We start from the raw sequence: 18,026 nt of genomic DNA on the forward strand, positions 1-18,026 counted from the left end.
ATACTGGTTGTTAAGAGGTTAATACAGATTAAACCTTGTTCCTGGGATTTCAGAAAGGACAACTTTATGACCTGCTTGTCTTAGGTTTGGCCCCATTATTGAGCACACATGCTGAGGAGGTATAAGTGGACGATGGACTGTATGGATGTCTATGCACCCATCCACCCTAAAAAGTCACTGAAAAAAAAAACAGTATACAGTACAGTACACGCGCACACACCAAAAGTACACACTAAAACTACATTTTATTTTCATGCAAGTTTTAGGTCTCTGCTAACAAGTTTGGGAAAAAATAAAAACAAACAAGCACAGCAACTTACTTTCCATTCCCCCTCCTTCCTACAGTCGTCCAGGACTTCTGTTTTAATCTCTAAAATACAGAAATACAAATATATTAAACTTGAGTTTGATTGTTATCCAGAAAAAAAGACAACTGGACTCAGACATTCATGACTTATCAAAGTAAAACCATAGCCATGTTATACATTACTGTTTGGATGAGATTTTCATCAGTCTTTCAATTTTTTCTTTTTTCACATTAGTAAATTGTATAAAACACCAAAACTCTGCTGCTCTTCTCCCATCCATTACAATGTGTATCACAGACTGCACACAGATGACAGCCATGTGCTGCTCGACTTTCACAGACCCATAGACTTAAGGCCCCGTCACACATAGCGAGATCGCTAGCGAGATCGCTGCTGAGTCACAAGTTTTGTGACGCAACAGCGACCTCAGTAGCGATCTCGCTATGTGTGACACGTACCAGCGACCAGGCCCCTGCTGTGAGATCGCTGGTCGTGTCGGAATGGCCTGGACCGTTTTTTGGTCGTTGAGGTCCCGCTGACATCGCTGAATCGGTGTGTGTGACACCGATCCAGCGATGTCTTCACTGGTAACCAGGGTAAACATCGGGTTACTAAGCGCAGGGCCGCGCTTAGTAACCCGATGTTTACACCCTGGTTACCAGCGTAAATGTAAAAAAAAACAAACAGTACATACTCACCATCTGATGTCCGTCAGGTCCCTCGCCGTCTGCTTCCTGCTCTGACTGAGATCCGGCCGTACAGTGAGAGCGCAGCACAGCAGTGACGTCACCGCTGCGCTCTGCTCTCACTGTACGGCGGCTCAGTCAGAGCAGGAAGCAGACGGCGAGGGACCTGACGGACATCAGATGGTGAGTATGTACTGTTTGTTTTTTTTGGTAACCAGGGTAAACATCGGGTTACTAAGCGCGGCCCTGCGCTTAGTAACCCGATGTTTACCCTGGTTACCCGGGTGCTGCAGGGGGACTTCGGCATCGTTGAAGACAGTTTCAACGATGCCGAAGTCGTTCCCCTGATCGTTGGTCGCTGGAGAGAGCTGTCTGTGTGACAGCTCCCCAGCGACCACACAGCGACAAAACAGCGACGCTGCAGCGATCAGCATCGTTGTCTGTATCGCTGCAGCGTCGCTGTGTGTGACGGGGCCTTTATTAGGATTTTTCTTTTTTTTTTGCGGACAATGTAAAATAACCACAGCAATGTGAACAACACTACAGACTTCAATGGGTGCGTGCTCTATCCGGAAAAAAAAAAAAATCAGAGAACACGTATGACATTCATGGAATGTAATAATGGACACATAAAATGCTGAAGGATCAAAAACAATATGGTGGATTCATTAAGACGGCGTTATGCATGGCAGACGCGAACAATCAGCGACAGGCGCAGTCCGGCCGCGAATTAGCGCGGGATTTGAACCACGCTTTGCTAATTGGTCACGGCCGGCCGAATCCTCTGTATTCAATGTATTATTCTAAAATCTTCATAAACTACATACATATTCTAGAATAACCGATGCGTTAGAATCAGGCTACCATCTAGTGGGGTAATAAAGGGTTAATGTCACCTTGCTATTGTAAGGTGATATTAAGCAAGGTTAATAATGGAGAGGCGTCAATAAGACACCTATCCATTATTAATCCAATAGTAGTAAATGGTTAAATAAACACACACACACACACACACACACACACACACACACTACAAATAAAGTATTTTATTGAAATAAAGACACATGGTGTTGGAATAGTTTATTATACTCTCAATCCAATTGAAGACCCTCGTTCTTTAAAAAAGGAAAAAAAACAACAACAATATCCCATACCTTTCCGGCGCTCAGTCACGTCCCACAATGTAAATCCATCTGGAGGGGTTAAATAATTTTACACCCAGGAGCCTGCTAATGCAGCTGTGCTCCTGTCTGTAAAATCTGGGGAATGAATAGGGAAGCAGAGGAAGTAGCTACCTAGACTTGCGGTGCTGCGCCCCCTGCTGGCATAAACTTATATGAACTCGAGCGTGGGAATTTTTCTGAATACTTTCTCACGCTTGAGTTCATATGAGGTTCATTCCCCAGTTTTTACAGGCAGGGGCGGCTGCATTAGCAGTGCTCCTGGGTGTAAAATTATTTAACCCCTTCAGATGGATTTACATCGTGGGACGTGACTGAGCGCCGGAAAGGTATGGGATATTGTTTTTTTATTTTTCCTTTTTTACAGAACGAGGGTCTTCAATTGGATTGAGAGTATAATAAACTATTAAAACACCCTGTGTCTTTATTTCAATAAAATACTTTATTCGTAATGTGTGTGTTTATTTAACCATTTACTACTATCGGATTAATAATGGATAGGTGTCTTACTGACACCTCTCCATTATTAACCTGGCTTAATGTCACCTTACAATAGCAAGGTGACATTAACCCTTCATTACCCCATATCCCACCGCTACAGGGCAATGGGAAGAGAGAGGCCAAGTGCCTGAATAGGCGCATCTTACAGATGTGCCTTTTCTGGGGTGGCTGGGGGCAGATGTTTTTAGCCAGGGGGGCCAATAACCATGGTCCCTCTCTAGGCTATTAATATCTGCCCTCAGTCACTGGCTTTCCAACTCTGGTGGACAAAATTGCGCGGAGGCCCACGCCAAAGTTTGCACACACACACTACTAACATTAGTAGTGAGGAATATGCAAAAAAAAAAAAAAAAAAAAGGGATATGAAATGGTTTACTGTATGTAAACCATGTCTCATATCCTGTCGGGTTTGGGAAGGAGATAGCAAAAGCCGGCAATTGAATTACCGGCTTTTCTGCTACCTAGCGTTGTATGAAATTATATATATCTCGCTGTACGGATGCCATACGGATTACATACGGAGGTTTACATGCACAAAATACGTTGCCACACCCTGCCTAAGGATAACATACGGACCACTATTTTGGGAACATTTCTGCGTATTACGCATGTAAAATACGGACCGTATTTCCCTACGCTGAGTGTGACCCCGGTCTCACACATGCCAACATTTAAGCCCTTCCACTGCGGTGTACATGATTCTAGCATGGCCATTTACAACATGTGAAATACATCCTGGCTATAAAGACCTATAACAAGATCTCAAAATCTGCTCACCAAACCACTATTCCATTGCTTTGTCCACTCATTGGCTTTGTACAGATGAGAGGCAAACACCCTGAAACACATGTCTTATCCCAAGTCATGCGACGAGGCTCGTTCAAAAGTTGATATTGACACATTGGAAGTAGCAATCCAACAAGTGGCACTAGACTTTCTGCCGTCTTCCTCTACCACGAGGCTATTTGCACACTTGCAATGTACCGTAATATTTCTGATCAATACACTGGAGTGTAAATTACAGAGGTGTAGACAGCATGACACTCGCTTTCAAAATGTATATTTGTAATTTGTTTTTACTGACATTCTAGTCTTTTACACAGTTGTTACACAGAGATAAGCACACGGCTGATTTATTGAGTACATTTCTGCAACTGAAAAAAAAAAAAAGCTTCAATCGTCAGAAGTGATTTCTGGTCGTGCATAAATTTCTGCAAGCCCCATCTACTATATAATTGTCTAAGGGTCACTTCCGTCTTTCTGTCTGTCTGTCATGGAAATCCCAAGTCGCTGATTGGTCGTGGCTGTTTTGCCGCGACCAATCAGCGACGGGCACAGTCCGGCAGCAAAATGGCTGCTCCTTACTCCCCGAAGTCAGTGCCCGCTCCACACTCCCCCCCCCCCCCCCCCCAGTCAGTGCTCACACATGATTAATGGCAGCGTTAACGGACCGCATTATGCCGCGGTGTAACGCACTCCGTTAACGCTGCTATTAACCCTGCGTGACCAACTTTTTACTATTGATGCTGCCTATGCAGCATCAATAGTAAAAAGATCTAATGTTAAAAATAATAAAAAAAATAAAAAATCATTATATACTCACTTTCCGGCTCCTCACGACGCTCCGGTGACCGGTCCATGCATTGCGGTCTCGCGAGATGATGACGTAGCGGTCTCGCTACGTCATCATCTCGCGAGACCGCGATGCACTCTTGGGACCGGAGTGTAGCGAGCAGCATCGGTAAACGCCTCGCCTGGATCCGGGGGGCCGACGGAAGGGGAGTATATAACTATTTTTTATTTTAATTCTTTTTTTCCAACAGAGATATGGTGCCCACAGTGGCTGTGCTATATACTACGTGGCTGTGCTATATACTACATGTGCTGTGTTATATACTACGTGGGCTGTGCTATATACTACGTGGGCTGTGCTATATACTACGTGGGCTGTGCTATATACTACGTGGGCTGTGCTATATACTACGTGGGCTGTGTTATATTTCTCTGCTGTATCTGTGCATCATGAATGGTGGTATGTGTTAAAGAGGGGGGGCCCACTGAGACTCTTTCGCCAGGGGCCCTCAAAAACCTGGAGCCTGGCTTCACTGATTGGTCACGCCCGGCCACGAACAGACGCAGTCCACCCGTGAATTGGCGCGGAATTTGAACCACGCTTCGCCAACTGGTCACGCCCAGCCGGCCGAATCCTGTGTATAAATTGCATTATTCTGAAAACTTCATAAATAAACTACATACATATTCTAGAATACCCGATGCGTTAGAATTGGGCCACCATCTAGTGTATATATATATATATATATATATATATATATATATATATATATATATATATATATATATATATATATATATATATATATATATTTGTCTAAGGTCCACTTCCGTCTGTTTGTCTGTCACGGAAATCCCGCGTCGTTGATTGGTCGCGCCCAGCCAGCCACGACCAATCAGCGACAGGCACAGTCCGGCCGCGAATTGGCCCCTCTATACTCCCCTCCAGTCAGCGCCCACATAGAATATTAGTAGTCCGTTAAACGGACTGCGTTACACCGTGGCATAACGCAGTCCGTTCACACTGCCATTAACCCTGTAAGTGTGACCAACTTTTTACTATTGATGCTGCCTATGCAGCATCAATAGTAAAAACATGTTAAAAATAATAATTAAAAAAAAAAAATCATTATATTCTCACCTACCGGCGTCCGCAGCAGCCTTTCCCGCTCCTCACGACGCTCCGGTCCCAAGAATGCATTGCGGCAATGACCCCAGATGACGTAGCGGTTTTGCGAGACCGCTACATCACGGGTTATTGCCGCAAGGCATTACTGGGAACGGAGCGTCGCGAGGAGCATCGCTAAATGCATGGGCTGGCTGGATCCGGGGGCCACCGGAAGGTGAGTATATAACTACCGTAATTATTATTTTAATTCTTTTTTTTTTAAACAGGAATATGGTGCCCACATTGGTGCTATATACTACGTGGGCCGTGCAATATACTGCGTGGGCTGTGCTATATACTACGTGGGCTGTGAGACTCTTTTGCCCGGGTCCCTCAAAAACCTGGAGCTCGCCCTGGCTTCACTGATAGGATTTGACCGGCCGGGCGCGACCAGTGTATTCATTGCATTATTCTGAAATCTTCATAAACAAACTACATACATATTCTAGAATACCCGATGCGTTAGAATCGGGCCACCATCTAGTCAGTATATATGTGGCAAGAGGATGAGAATATCTGCACTGCTGCAGCACCTGTGCCGACACACCTGCTCACGTCAGCTCAACCTGTCCCCAGGCTCTCGGGAGCCAACCCCAAATGTGGTAAGACAGATCATGCACAGTCTGTAAAAAAGAGGAATGCGGGTGGCACTCACCGTCCCATTTAAAACTCCACTTTATTACATTGTTTAAAACATCAGAGGCAGGAGAGTCCTATGTGGAGCTCAAAAGGACGACGGCAGTTTTGTGCACCATGCGCTTCTATGGTTCCTGGACTGTGCATTTTAATCAGTATAATGGCGCCAACCTGACACTGCCTGTAGGTTACTGTGCACAATCCTGCTGACAGGTTCCCTTTAGGGTATGTGTCCATGTTCAGGTTTGCTTCAGGCTTTGGTCAGGATTTTATGCAGGTAAAATCCTGACCAAAAATGCACCTGAGGTCACTGGCAGGTCACCTGCGGTGTTCCTGCGTGTTTTGCTCATTGTAGCAACATGCTGCGTTCTGTAAAAACGCAACGCATGTGCGTTTTTGCAGGAAAAACGCATGCGTTTTTTAATGCACAGTGGAGACGGGATTTCATTAAATCCCCTCCACTATGCTGTAACATCTGGACGCTGCGTTTTTGACGCTGCGGCTCAGCACTGCGTCAAAAACGCGTTTCCTGAACGTGGACACATACCCTTAATGAAACCAGACTGCAGCTTTTTACACTAAAGGTATTAATTAAATCAGTATGACCACATCATTCTGCCCATATCATTAGTTTAACATATTCCTGCTATGTATACTGTTCTGCCCCTGTACATGTCATATAGGACTCTACAGGATCTGCCCATACTACTCACTGTATACTGCGCTCTGCCCCTATTCGCGTCATACAGTGCTGTACATCACTGTGCCCATTGAACACACTATATACCACGCTGCCCCTGTACGGAGCCCATAGCACACACTGTACACCGTGCTGCCCCCATACATGAATGTGCCCATAGCACATGCTGTACACCGTGCTGCCCCCAAACATGACTGTGCCCATAACACTGTACACCGGGCTGCCCCCAAACATGACTGTGCCCATAACACTGCACACCGTGCTGCCCCCAAACATGACTGTGCCCATAACACTGCACACCGTGCTACCCCCAAACATGACTGTGCCCATAACACTGCACACCGTGCTGCCCCCAAACATGACTGTGCCCATAACACTGCACACCGTGCTACCCCCAAACATGACTGTGCCCATAACACTGCACACAGCGCTGCCCACAAACATGACTGCCCCCATAGCACACACTGTACACCGTGCTGCCCCCATAGCACACACTGTACACCGCGCTGCCCCCATAACACACACTGTACACCGCGCTGCCCCCATAACACACACTGTACACCGCGCTGCCCCCATAGCACACACTGTACACCGCGCTGCCCCCATAGCACACACTGTACACCGCGCTGCCCCCATAGCACACACTGTACACCGCGCTGCCCCCATAGCACACACTGTACACCGCGCTGCCCCCATAGCACACACTGTACACCGCGCTGCCCCCATAGCACACACTGTACACCGCGCTGCCCCCATAGCACACACTGTACACCGCGCTGCCCCCATAACACACACTGTACACCGCGCTGCCCCCATACATGGCTGTGCCCATAGCACTGCGGGCAGGCTGCACACATACATGGCTGTGCCCATAGCACTGCGGGCAGGCTGCACACATACATGGCTGTGCCCATAGCACTGCGGGCAGGCTGCACACATACATGGCTGTGCCCATAGCACTGCGGGCAGGCTGCACACACGCCCATCACGGTGGAGGTGCAGGCACAGCACTCACACACAGAACTATGCAGAACTACACAGGGAGCCGCGTCCTTCCTGACGTCACCGTTTCCTCACACTAGCGGTATATGCGGGGATGCGTCAGTGACGCCCTCTGGTGTCTCCGTGCTCAGGACACGGCCCATATACTCACTCTGCCACACTGTGGATTTCAGCCCCATATCAGACGCCATATTCCTGCCAGAACAGCCGTCACCAACACCGAACTCCTATCTGGAGTCACTCCTGGGCCTGCGGGAAGGAACTGAAGTGACGGGCAGATACGTCACAACCCGGCTCTTCACTCCTGTCTGTAAATAAGGGCTCCAACAAAATGGCGTCCACTAGTTGCCGCTCACGCGTCAGTCTAGTGCCGAGGACCAGAGCAGTGTGCTGTGCTGGGGGTGGCCTGTACCGCGGGGTCACACAGGTGTTTTCCTGCCCCCTCACTTCTCGCTTCGCGCCACACATCGAGGACGTGCAGAGAACAAAGCGCTGATTCCTTCTTCCAAGAAGAGGAAAGATATATCGCCGTCCTTCCATTACAGTCATACGGTGTCTGATGAGCTGTAGAATTGAGTGACATCATTCCTTTCATCTTAGGCTACGTTCACATTTGCGCCTTTTGGCGCAGCGTTGTCAACGCAACGCATGACGCACTCTAAACGCACACAAAACGCGGTGTCGGAAAACACTGCGTTTTGTGTGCGTTTTCAGTGCGTTTTTGTATTACGCATTTTTATGACGCATGCGTCGTCATTCAATGATGTCATTCTTTAACCAATAGCAGGAAAAAAAGCCCCAATTAGTGTCTAGACACTAGATAATGACCACCAATGGCTAGAAGAGGGTGGGTGTAATGGAATTTGTGTATGTATACCCTGGCAGAGATGAATTCCTCAGATTTGGCTGTGGTGCATCATGATGGCGCGTCCTATGGAGAGTATCTACATGATTATGGAGCTGGATTTTGCCTTGGCTAATGCCTATTCTATCGCCTTTTACGAGAAAAGGAAAAGAGATAAACAACGGAGAAGGAGTCATCGGCGCTTTTGGCTACACCCTATAGTGGAAGTCCGAGAGAGCCGTGGAGCATACCATTGCTTGTTTGGCGAGCTAAATGAGAACCTGGAAAAATATTTAGAATATACCAGGATGTCTCAGGACAGCTTCCGTTATCTGCTGCATCTGGTGGAAGGAGCCATTACCAGGCAGGACACGCAGCTCCGGAGATCAATTTCCGCAGAGGAACGGCTGCTGGTGACTCTACGGTACGTAATGAAGCTAGAATGACTGTGATATGTTCTGCCCTTTTTTTTTTTTTTTTTTGTGGTGGGTATGGTAAATGTATTTTTTTTTATTACAATGTACTTTAATGTAATTTATTTATTTTTCTTCTTGGCAGTTTCCTGGCTACCGGAGAGACCTTAAGATCCCTGCATTTCCAATTTCGGATTGGAGTCTCCATACTTTCTGGAATTATTGCCGACACATGCCGCGCTTTGTGGGACAATCTCCGTGAAGAATTTTTACCCCTCACTACAACAGAAATCTGGGAGGCCAACGCCAATAAATTTGAACAACTGTGTTCTTTCCCGAACTGTATTGGAGCTGTGGATGGGAAGCACATTAGGATTACAAAGCCTGCAAGAAGTGGATCTCTGTTTTTTAATTATAAAAAATACTTTTCCACCATCCTCATGGCAATTGCAGGTGCGGACTGCAGGTTTCTCGCCGTGGACATTGGAGCGTTTGGCCGGACAAATGACTCGCGGACATTTAAAGAGTCTGATATGGGCTGAAGATTGTATGGGAACAATTTTAATTTCCCACAGCCACGACCTCTTCCCAACACCGAAGGCCCGGCAATGCCATTTGTAGTGGTTGGGGATGAGGCATTTCAAATATGTGCCAACCTACTGAAACCCTACTCCAGTCGGGGCTTGGACCACACCAAAAGTATTTTTAATTATAGACTGTCCAGGACCAGAAGAACTGTGGAGTGCGCCTTTTTGATCCTGGTCTCCAAATGGCGTATTTTAGGATCCGCCATTAATCTGAAAATTGAGACAGTGGATGAGGTGGTGAAGGCTTGTGTGGTTCTACACAATTATAATATTGCTAAAGAGAGACTGAATGTGGAACTAGATGAACCCATACCAAACCCATTGCCCGATTACCAAGATCATCCTCTGAGGACAACTGTTGAAATTGGGCAGATGAGGGATCGATTTGCTTCCTATTTTGTTTCTGATGTTGGCCATGTGTCATGGCAAGATCAATTGGTGTAGTGTTTATGTTTAACAGTTCTACTTTATCCTGCTTTTAACTTACAATAAATGTATTGTGATTAAAATCAAAGAAAATACCGACATTTAAAGATATTAACAGTACTGTGTCCATGACATGTAACCAGTTTGGTGGCTATGTATTGTTCTTTCAATTTTGTAATGTACCTAGGTTTTCTACTGTGTTGTGTTTTGAGTAAACATACTTTTTATTGTGCCTTTCCTTTATAAAAACTGCTCCCCTTTTTTAAAAAATGTTGTGGTCAATAAAAAAATATTTTGAACTATTCCAATGTCCATTTATTACCAACTGTGTGTCCCACAAAAAAATGTACTCAGGTGATCACCAGTTCCCAAATAGACTCTGCCAAACCACCCCACTTATGTTCACATAGCCGTGTGTTCCATAGTTGAGCGAACATGATCGGCTCCCTCCTTGTCAAGCTATGAAGCTTGTAGATTAGTTGCATATGGAACACGGCTTCATGTACAGCGGTGGCTGAAGCAGTTTTCAGCCGCCGCAGCTGCATGTGCCGCACTACACATGCATAGCGAGGCTAACAAATAGGCCTGGGTTGTGCATGGGTTCTGCTTGTCACACTGCCTCGGAACATGCGGCTGCGGTGGAGGAAAAATGTAGATCATAATCGGCACTCCAGGAAGCCGGGTTCCATATGCTAGTAGTCGGCAACTGTTATAGCTTGCCAAGGAGGGAGCCGATCATGTTCGCTCAACTCTAGTGAGTTAACACTATTGAACTCAGGAAGCTGGAAAACATCCTGAGTCAAATAGTGGCGACACTTGGCCACGTGACCATTGCTATCACCTCACCTGACCCATTACCTTCAAGTATGTTTTAAAATGGTAATATTTTTTAATCCTCTTTGTGTTTAACACCTCATAGAACAATGATAGACACAGAAAAAATGGAGATTAAAAACTTGATAAAATAGTGTCTGACATTGCAGATATGAGGTGTGAAAAACCAAAGATTTGTGTACACGGCGCACGGTGTGAGTTGCCGGCAACTAATTTAACTACAATAAAAATACATTTTGCAACAAAACTTTTTTATTGGGGGACACAAGAAAAAAAGGGGGAAAGATTCAAGGGGTATCCACGTCGGCTATTAAGGGCGACTGATATCCACCGGTTTGGGAGTCGGTAGAGGAGGATGAGGAGGAACCATACTCTAGAATACTCGACGGTATCTCACTCCACCCTGTGGCCGTCGGTGGTGAGATTGCCAACGCAGGAGGGGAGGGAGGAGGCACGACCAGTCTGCGAGTGACTGTTGACTGGCTCTGGCTACTCCTGCTCCGGCTTGAACCCGGCCGAGAGCTCGGTGTGGGTATTGGAGCAGCCAGAGCCGCCGTAGCTGTCCATGTTTTACGTTTCTTCCTCTCTCCCTCTGGGTGTTCCTCTTGACGCCATCTTCGGGAACTTGAGGGCCTGGCAGGAGCAGGACTCGGCGGCTCGGTGCGACGGTGTTGGTGGCGGCGTCCCTCGGCACCCGGACCTCGGTAGAGTTGCTCTGCAGCAGGACTAGGAGTCATGCTTGCCAGTGTTGGTACAACAGGCATTGTACTCGCTGACTGAATGATCCTAGCCTGCTGCAGAGCACTCACATAGGCGTTGTTGCAGGCCTGCATCACCGAAATATGGAGTTCCGGTGTAAGGTGTTCCACCATGCCCTTAGCAATGGCACTAAAAAAATGTTTCGCCGGCCTCATGAGCTCGGATTCCATTCTTTCAAGGCGCCGGTCGATAGTGGCCAGAGCAGTGTCCATTCTATCTCCCAGCGCCTTGAAACAATTTTGGAATACCGTGCCCAAATGAAAATATTCGGGCATTAGCGGCCTGTCCGAGGCCTGCTGGCGCTGGCGGGAATAGCCAAAAGAAGGAGTGCCAGAGGCCTCGGCCAGGGGAACACCAGATGGACCGTCTGCCGGTTCTCCAGATGGTGATGCATGCCTGCTCTCGCTGTGGGATGGCTGTGACGGGTCAGATGGCGATTCATGAAGGACCGCTCCAGATGGCCGAACAGGCTCGAGGGTGCTGCTGTGTGTTCTGTGAAAACATAAGGAAAACAGTATACAAAATATAACATTTTACATTCGACACCTCCTGTGTAATATAAAGTTAACATTGCATCACACAACGCTATAAAATAATTTTACATAATTGTAAAGGGTCAGTTCTGTCTGTCTGTCCTTCACCAACGGTTTCATTCGCTGATTGTTCTGGCCAGCTGCCTGTCATGGCTGACGCGACCAATCAGCGAAGGGCACAGTCCTGAATAAAATGGATGCTCCTTACTCCCCGCAGTGAATGCCTGTCGCCCGCATACTCCCCTCTGTCATTGCTAAACACAGCGGTAACCGTTGCCGGCGTTAAACCTTGATGTCACCAACTTTTTAATATTGACGCTGCCTATGCTGCATCAATATTAAAAAATGTAAAAATTTTGATTTAAAAAATTACCATGCTATACTCACCCATGTTTGCCGTTTGTGACGGCCGCCATGGTTTGCGCTTATCGTCGGACCTGCCATGACGTCACGGTCATGTGACCGAGACGTCATCACAGGTCCTGCGATCAGACCAACCCTGGGAACGGAACCTGCCGTGGACTAGAAGGTCTCCCGTGTCAAATTTTTTTTTTGTTTTTTGGAAAACTGTGACAAACCTGGATGGGCAATATACTACACCACTATGAAATATTGTACGTGGCTGGGCAATATACTATGTGTCTCTGTGCTGTATACTACGTCACTGGGCAATATACTAAATGGCTGGGCAATATACTACGTGGCTGAACAATATACTACGTGAACATGCATGTTGTACAATACCCGATGTGTTTGAATAGGTACTAAATACTTACTCTCGGCAGGCAAGGACCGGTCTCAGGAACTGTAGAAGTCGGGTGTACTTATACGTGGATATCCTTGCCGCAGCAGCACCACTACAAGCCTGTTCCTCCTCCTTCCGCAGGCCCCGATTGAAACGGTCCTTCATGGAACGCCATCTTGCCTTCAATTTTTTGACTGTGAAAAAGCCCCCCCCCAAAAAAAAGATTAGAGAAACATTCCCACAACGGGCCTCGCTCCTGGATAGAGGCGACCATGATATCAACGTCTATCCCCTCATCTTGGTCCCGTTGTGAAACCTAGAATAATTGGAAAACATTAATGTTTGCAATCTAAATAAAAATAGCTCTTCCCCCCCTCCAAAAACAAAATTTTTTTTAGAAATTTATAAAAAAAAAGAAAATAGGTTGTTTGAAAAAATACTTACTCGCCGTCTTGCCACCACATATGGCCCCGAGGTCGCTGCTCCTGCTGGCTCGCTTCCTCCTCACTTGAAGAAGCCTGGAAAATAGTTTAAAAAAAATTTAGTACACGTCTACAAATGACACCGAATAGTAAGCAACAGTAGATCATGTGCTCACCGGACTCCCCTGCAGTGTTGTGTGGCTTGAGTCGCTGGCCATGGTAACAAGAAAAATTCTGCAAGGAAAAAAATAAAAAATTACATTAACAGAATGCACAATACACAGCCACATAGAGGAAAATATCCAAAAATCCATACATAAACATTACGACCACAACGAACAGTGCACTCATAGTACAATGACAACTGAACAAGCGCTGAGCAAACCACACCGCCATACATTGAAATAAAAAAAAATGGCAGAGACAACACAATGCCAGAGTATAGCAAAAGCAGAATACAACAGTCCCAGAAAAGATAACAAAACAAATAAAGAACAGCCCCTATGTACAAATCAAAAAAAGACACATATATCTTTGTTTAAACAAAATAAATAGTTATTTTTCAGAAAGGCACAAGAAAAGGCAATCCATACCGCCATACTTTACAATAAAAAAAAAACAACAAAAACAACAAGATAACGGTTACATATAAACCCCTGAAATTCATTAGAACCTGATAAAAAAAGAAAACATTTCTATTTAAAAAAAAAAAACAGTGGAACAACCGCATGCACAGAACAACCCAAAATACATTTAAAGCACCAAAGATTCTAAGAAAAAAAAAAAAGAACACCCAAAAAAAAAAAAAAGGAAAAGAAAAGTCAATCCTGGATAGACCACCATACTTTACAATAAAACCAACAAGGCCGGAGACAATGAAACGCCAAAATATAATGCCAGAAATACATCACAACCAGAATAAAAAAACACCAATTTCCATTAAACAACCACAGTATAGCCAGATTAAAGTGCAGAACAAACATTAAATTAAACATACACAACTTGCAATAAAAAATTTAAAAAAATAAAACACAAAGAAAATGCGCAGATACATTCTATACTTACATCTCTTGAAAGCAGATGAGAGCTTGTCTGGTCTGTGTCCTATGCTGCATCCAATTGACAAACAATGCATTAACCTTTATTTTATATATATGGGATGTTTTGTCACTGTCTAGACACCGTCTAGACACTTTTTTTGTTATTTTATTAAACGACGCATGCGTCGCACAACGCACTACGACGCACGCACTTGCGTCCTCTGCGTTGTCAATTGGTTTTAATGGGGATTGTAACGCAATTACGACGCACAGGCGACGCATGCGCTTTTTGAAAAAATTTTGACGCTACAAAAATGCAACATGTAGCGTCGGCCGCGCCCCGCCAGGTGCGCCGATACGACGCATGCGTCGCGAAATGCAACAAAACGCATGACAACGCATGTCCATGCGCCCCCAATGTTAAAGATAGGGGCGCATGACGCATGCTTCGTTATGCGTCGCCGACGCTGCGCCCAAAGACGCAAATGTGAACGTAGCCTTACAATGTTCTGGAAAATGGGAACATAAGTGCACGTGAGGGGCGTTGGCGAAACAAATCCCAAGTTCTCACATTGAGATTTTTCTTTTCCTTTTTTTTTGCATTTATGGTTTTTACTGTTTGAGGCCACGGTCACACTAGCAGTAGTTGGTCAGTATTTTACCTCAGTATTTGTAAGCCAAAACCAGGAGTGGGTGATAAATGCCGAAGTGGTGATGGGTTTCTACTATACGTTTCCTCTGATTGTTCCACTCCTGGTTTTGGCTTACAAATACTGAGGTAAAATACTGACCAAATACTGAACATGTGAATGGGGCCTTATCCTATCTGCAACAAGTTAGAGACATAACACAGGAATCAGGGTCTCCACCCCTACATCAGACTGCTCTCAATGAGGTAGCGAAAACCTGGTGAAGGATTCCCTTTAAGGCTACTTTCACACTAGCGTCGGGAAAGACCCGTCGCTGTGCGTCGGGCCGACGTTCCCGACGCTAGCGTGGTCTCCGCCGCACAACGGGGGCAGCGGATGTATTTTTCCAACGCATCCGCTGCCCCATTGTGAGGTGCAGGGAAGTGCGGGGAGGTGGGGGCGGAGTTCCAGCCGCGCATGCGCGGTCGGAAAAAGCGGACCGTCGGGAGCAAAAAACGTTACATGTAAGGTTTTTTTCTCCCGATGGTCCGCTAACACACGCCCAAGCGTCGCAAAACGGCCGCGACGTTTGGCAATGCGTCGCAAATGCGTCGCTAATGCGTCGCTAATGTTAGTCTATGACGAAAAAACGTATCCAGCAAGAACTTTTGCTGGATGCGTATTTTCGGCAAAACGACGCATTTGCGATGTATTGCAGTTAACGCTAGTGTGAAAGTAGCCTAAGTCTTTTAACCCCTTCATGACCTCTTGTATTTTTGTTTTTTGCTCCCCTTCTTCCCAGAGCCATAACTTTTTTACTTTTCCATCAGTATGGCCATGTGAGTGCTTGTTTTTTGCAGGATGAGTTGTACTTTTGAACGACACCATTGGTTTTAAGGGAAAAAATTCCAAGTGCGATGAAATTGCAAAAAAAGTGCAATTCCACAATGGTTTTTTGTTTTGCTTTTTTACTAGGTTCAATAAATGCTAAAACTGACCTGCCATTATGATTTTCCAGGTCATTACGAGTTCATAGACACCAAACATGTCTAGGTTTTTTTTTATCTAAGTGGTGACAAAAAATTCCAAACTTTGTTGAAAAAAATATTGCGCCATTTTCCTACACCCGTAGTGCCTCCATTTTTCGTGATCTCGGGTTGGGTGAGGGCTTTTGATCGCCCTCTATTGCATTTTAATGCAACGTTGTGGCAACTAAAAAAATGTAATTCTGGCGTTTTGCCTTTTTTTTTCGTTACACCATTTAGCAATTGGGTTAATCCTCTTTTCTTATATTGATAGATCGGGCGATTCTGAACACGATGATACCAAATATATGTATGTTTGATTTTTTTTTTTAATTGCTTTATTTTGAAAGGGAGGTTATTTGAGCTTTTATATTTTTAAAAACATTTTTTCTTTACTTTTGGCATGCTTCAATAGTCTGCATGGGAGACTAGAAGCTGCCATAACCCGGTCGGCTGTGAAACACACAGGCTATGATCAGATCACCTCTATGTTTTGTAGCAGAATTGCTCACTTACTATGAGCGCCGACCACCAGTAAGGGCAGTGACACAGAATTCCGCCATGTGTCACTTATTAGGCTGTGTGCTGTTCTTTCAACACAATCAGGGTTTTAGCAGCAGATTATCACAACAGGACAAGCTGCCCTCGTGCATACTAGTCCAGCCATGTCCCCATCACTGATTGGCAGCTTACTGTCACTATACAATGTACATAGAATCTGCTAATCAGGGGAGTGGACAGGATTCACTTTCTGAGCTCTGCTACACCTAAAAACTGATAGTTTACTGGGTGCAGCAGTTGTGATACTTCTCTGGGATCCAATCTCTTTCTACATCAGGCTGCTCTCCGATGAAGTAGGAAATCCTGCTGACAGATTCCCTTTAAGGCAATAAAATAAGAAACAAAACTGATTAATAATGTAAAAAGCAGGAAGTAATGGGAAAGTAAAGAAGAGGGAAAGTGTGGACAAGGAAAGTGAAAAGACAGGAATCAGGTATTGATACATAATAGGTATTATTGAAAGGAATGACTGGTGCCAGGCAGTTGTAGATGCACATAATATCCATGGGTCCCGGATTTTGAAAAATTTGGATTAAATGTCATTCCAAATACTTGTAAACTGCTCACTGCATTTTTTCAGAAAAAAACAAAAAAGATGGCCTAGGTCTAGTATCAATAGGAAAAACCAAGAAATTACAAAAAAGACCTAAAAGTACCCTTTAATGATAATTAAAATATTGAACTAGAAACCACACATACCAAACAACCAATGGCAGGGAACCCACAAATAGGATCAGATAGTCGTCGAGTACAAATAATTGGATAAAGATAATAGCTAATAAGGAAAAGGCTAGGGAAGAGAGACGTGCCTCACCCTAATGGAATCCCTTCCTTGCAGCGGAGGTTGGCACCCTGGGATACGATATGGCGCCCCCGCTCAACGTAGACTGACCCTAAGAACCCTAAAAGGTATCCCTACCAAAGCCACCACCCAAAACACACCACAAAAAAAAAAAAAAATAGATACACATGTGTGCTGTTGCTGCTAATAACTGTCAATACAGATGATGTTAGTAAGCCTTGTTGTATTCCAGCGAAGGTAATGTGTTGACTATACGTGACGTCAAATCTGGGAAGATGAGTGATTTAGAAGAATGTCTATATAATCAAAAAATAATACTCTCTTTTTAATATTATTGTTTATAACTACAGCAGTGGATAATCATAGAAAATGGTTGGTGTCTCCATAATTAGCAGATTGTCTGAGACGATAGAAGGGATTTAAATATAAGAGATATTGTCACTTCAACAGGAGACATGCCTTATATGTAAATATAGGTAAACTGACTGAACAGCAATCTAGTCTGAACTGGTGCATAACCAAAAAAGACTTACATAGCAAATAGATCAATGGCTGCACTCAACTGTACTTAAGCAAGGAAATGTGCGATACATGAAATGTTAATAGCTTAATGGCTTGTGAAATCTATGAAAAAACACATGAGATGCTTAGC

General features: G+C 45.0%; 1 protein-coding gene across 2 annotated transcripts in view; it reads right to left on the reverse strand.

The window, feature by feature from the left end:
• The window catches only part of STXBP3 (syntaxin binding protein 3), a 131,554-nt gene extending 123,493 nt beyond the window's left edge, over positions 1–8,061 (reverse strand). For both annotated transcript variants that reach the window (XR_013218576.1, XM_077277748.1), the window contains exons 1-2: positions 7,906–8,061; positions 321–370 (exon numbers count right to left, since the gene is read on the reverse strand). Coding sequence is in view for 1 of the 2 variants with exons in the window: in XM_077277748.1 (XP_077133863.1) it covers positions 321–370; positions 7,906–7,945 (90 nt within the window). In the remaining variant the exon portion in view is untranslated. The remainder of the gene's footprint in view (positions 1–320; positions 371–7,905) is intronic.
• Between the last annotated feature and the right edge of the window lie 9,965 nt (positions 8,062–18,026).

The sequence above is a fragment of the Ranitomeya variabilis genome, chromosome 8 (assembly GCF_051348905.1).
Source record: "Ranitomeya variabilis isolate aRanVar5 chromosome 8, aRanVar5.hap1, whole genome shotgun sequence".
NCBI lineage: Eukaryota > Metazoa > Chordata > Amphibia > Anura > Dendrobatidae > Ranitomeya > Ranitomeya variabilis.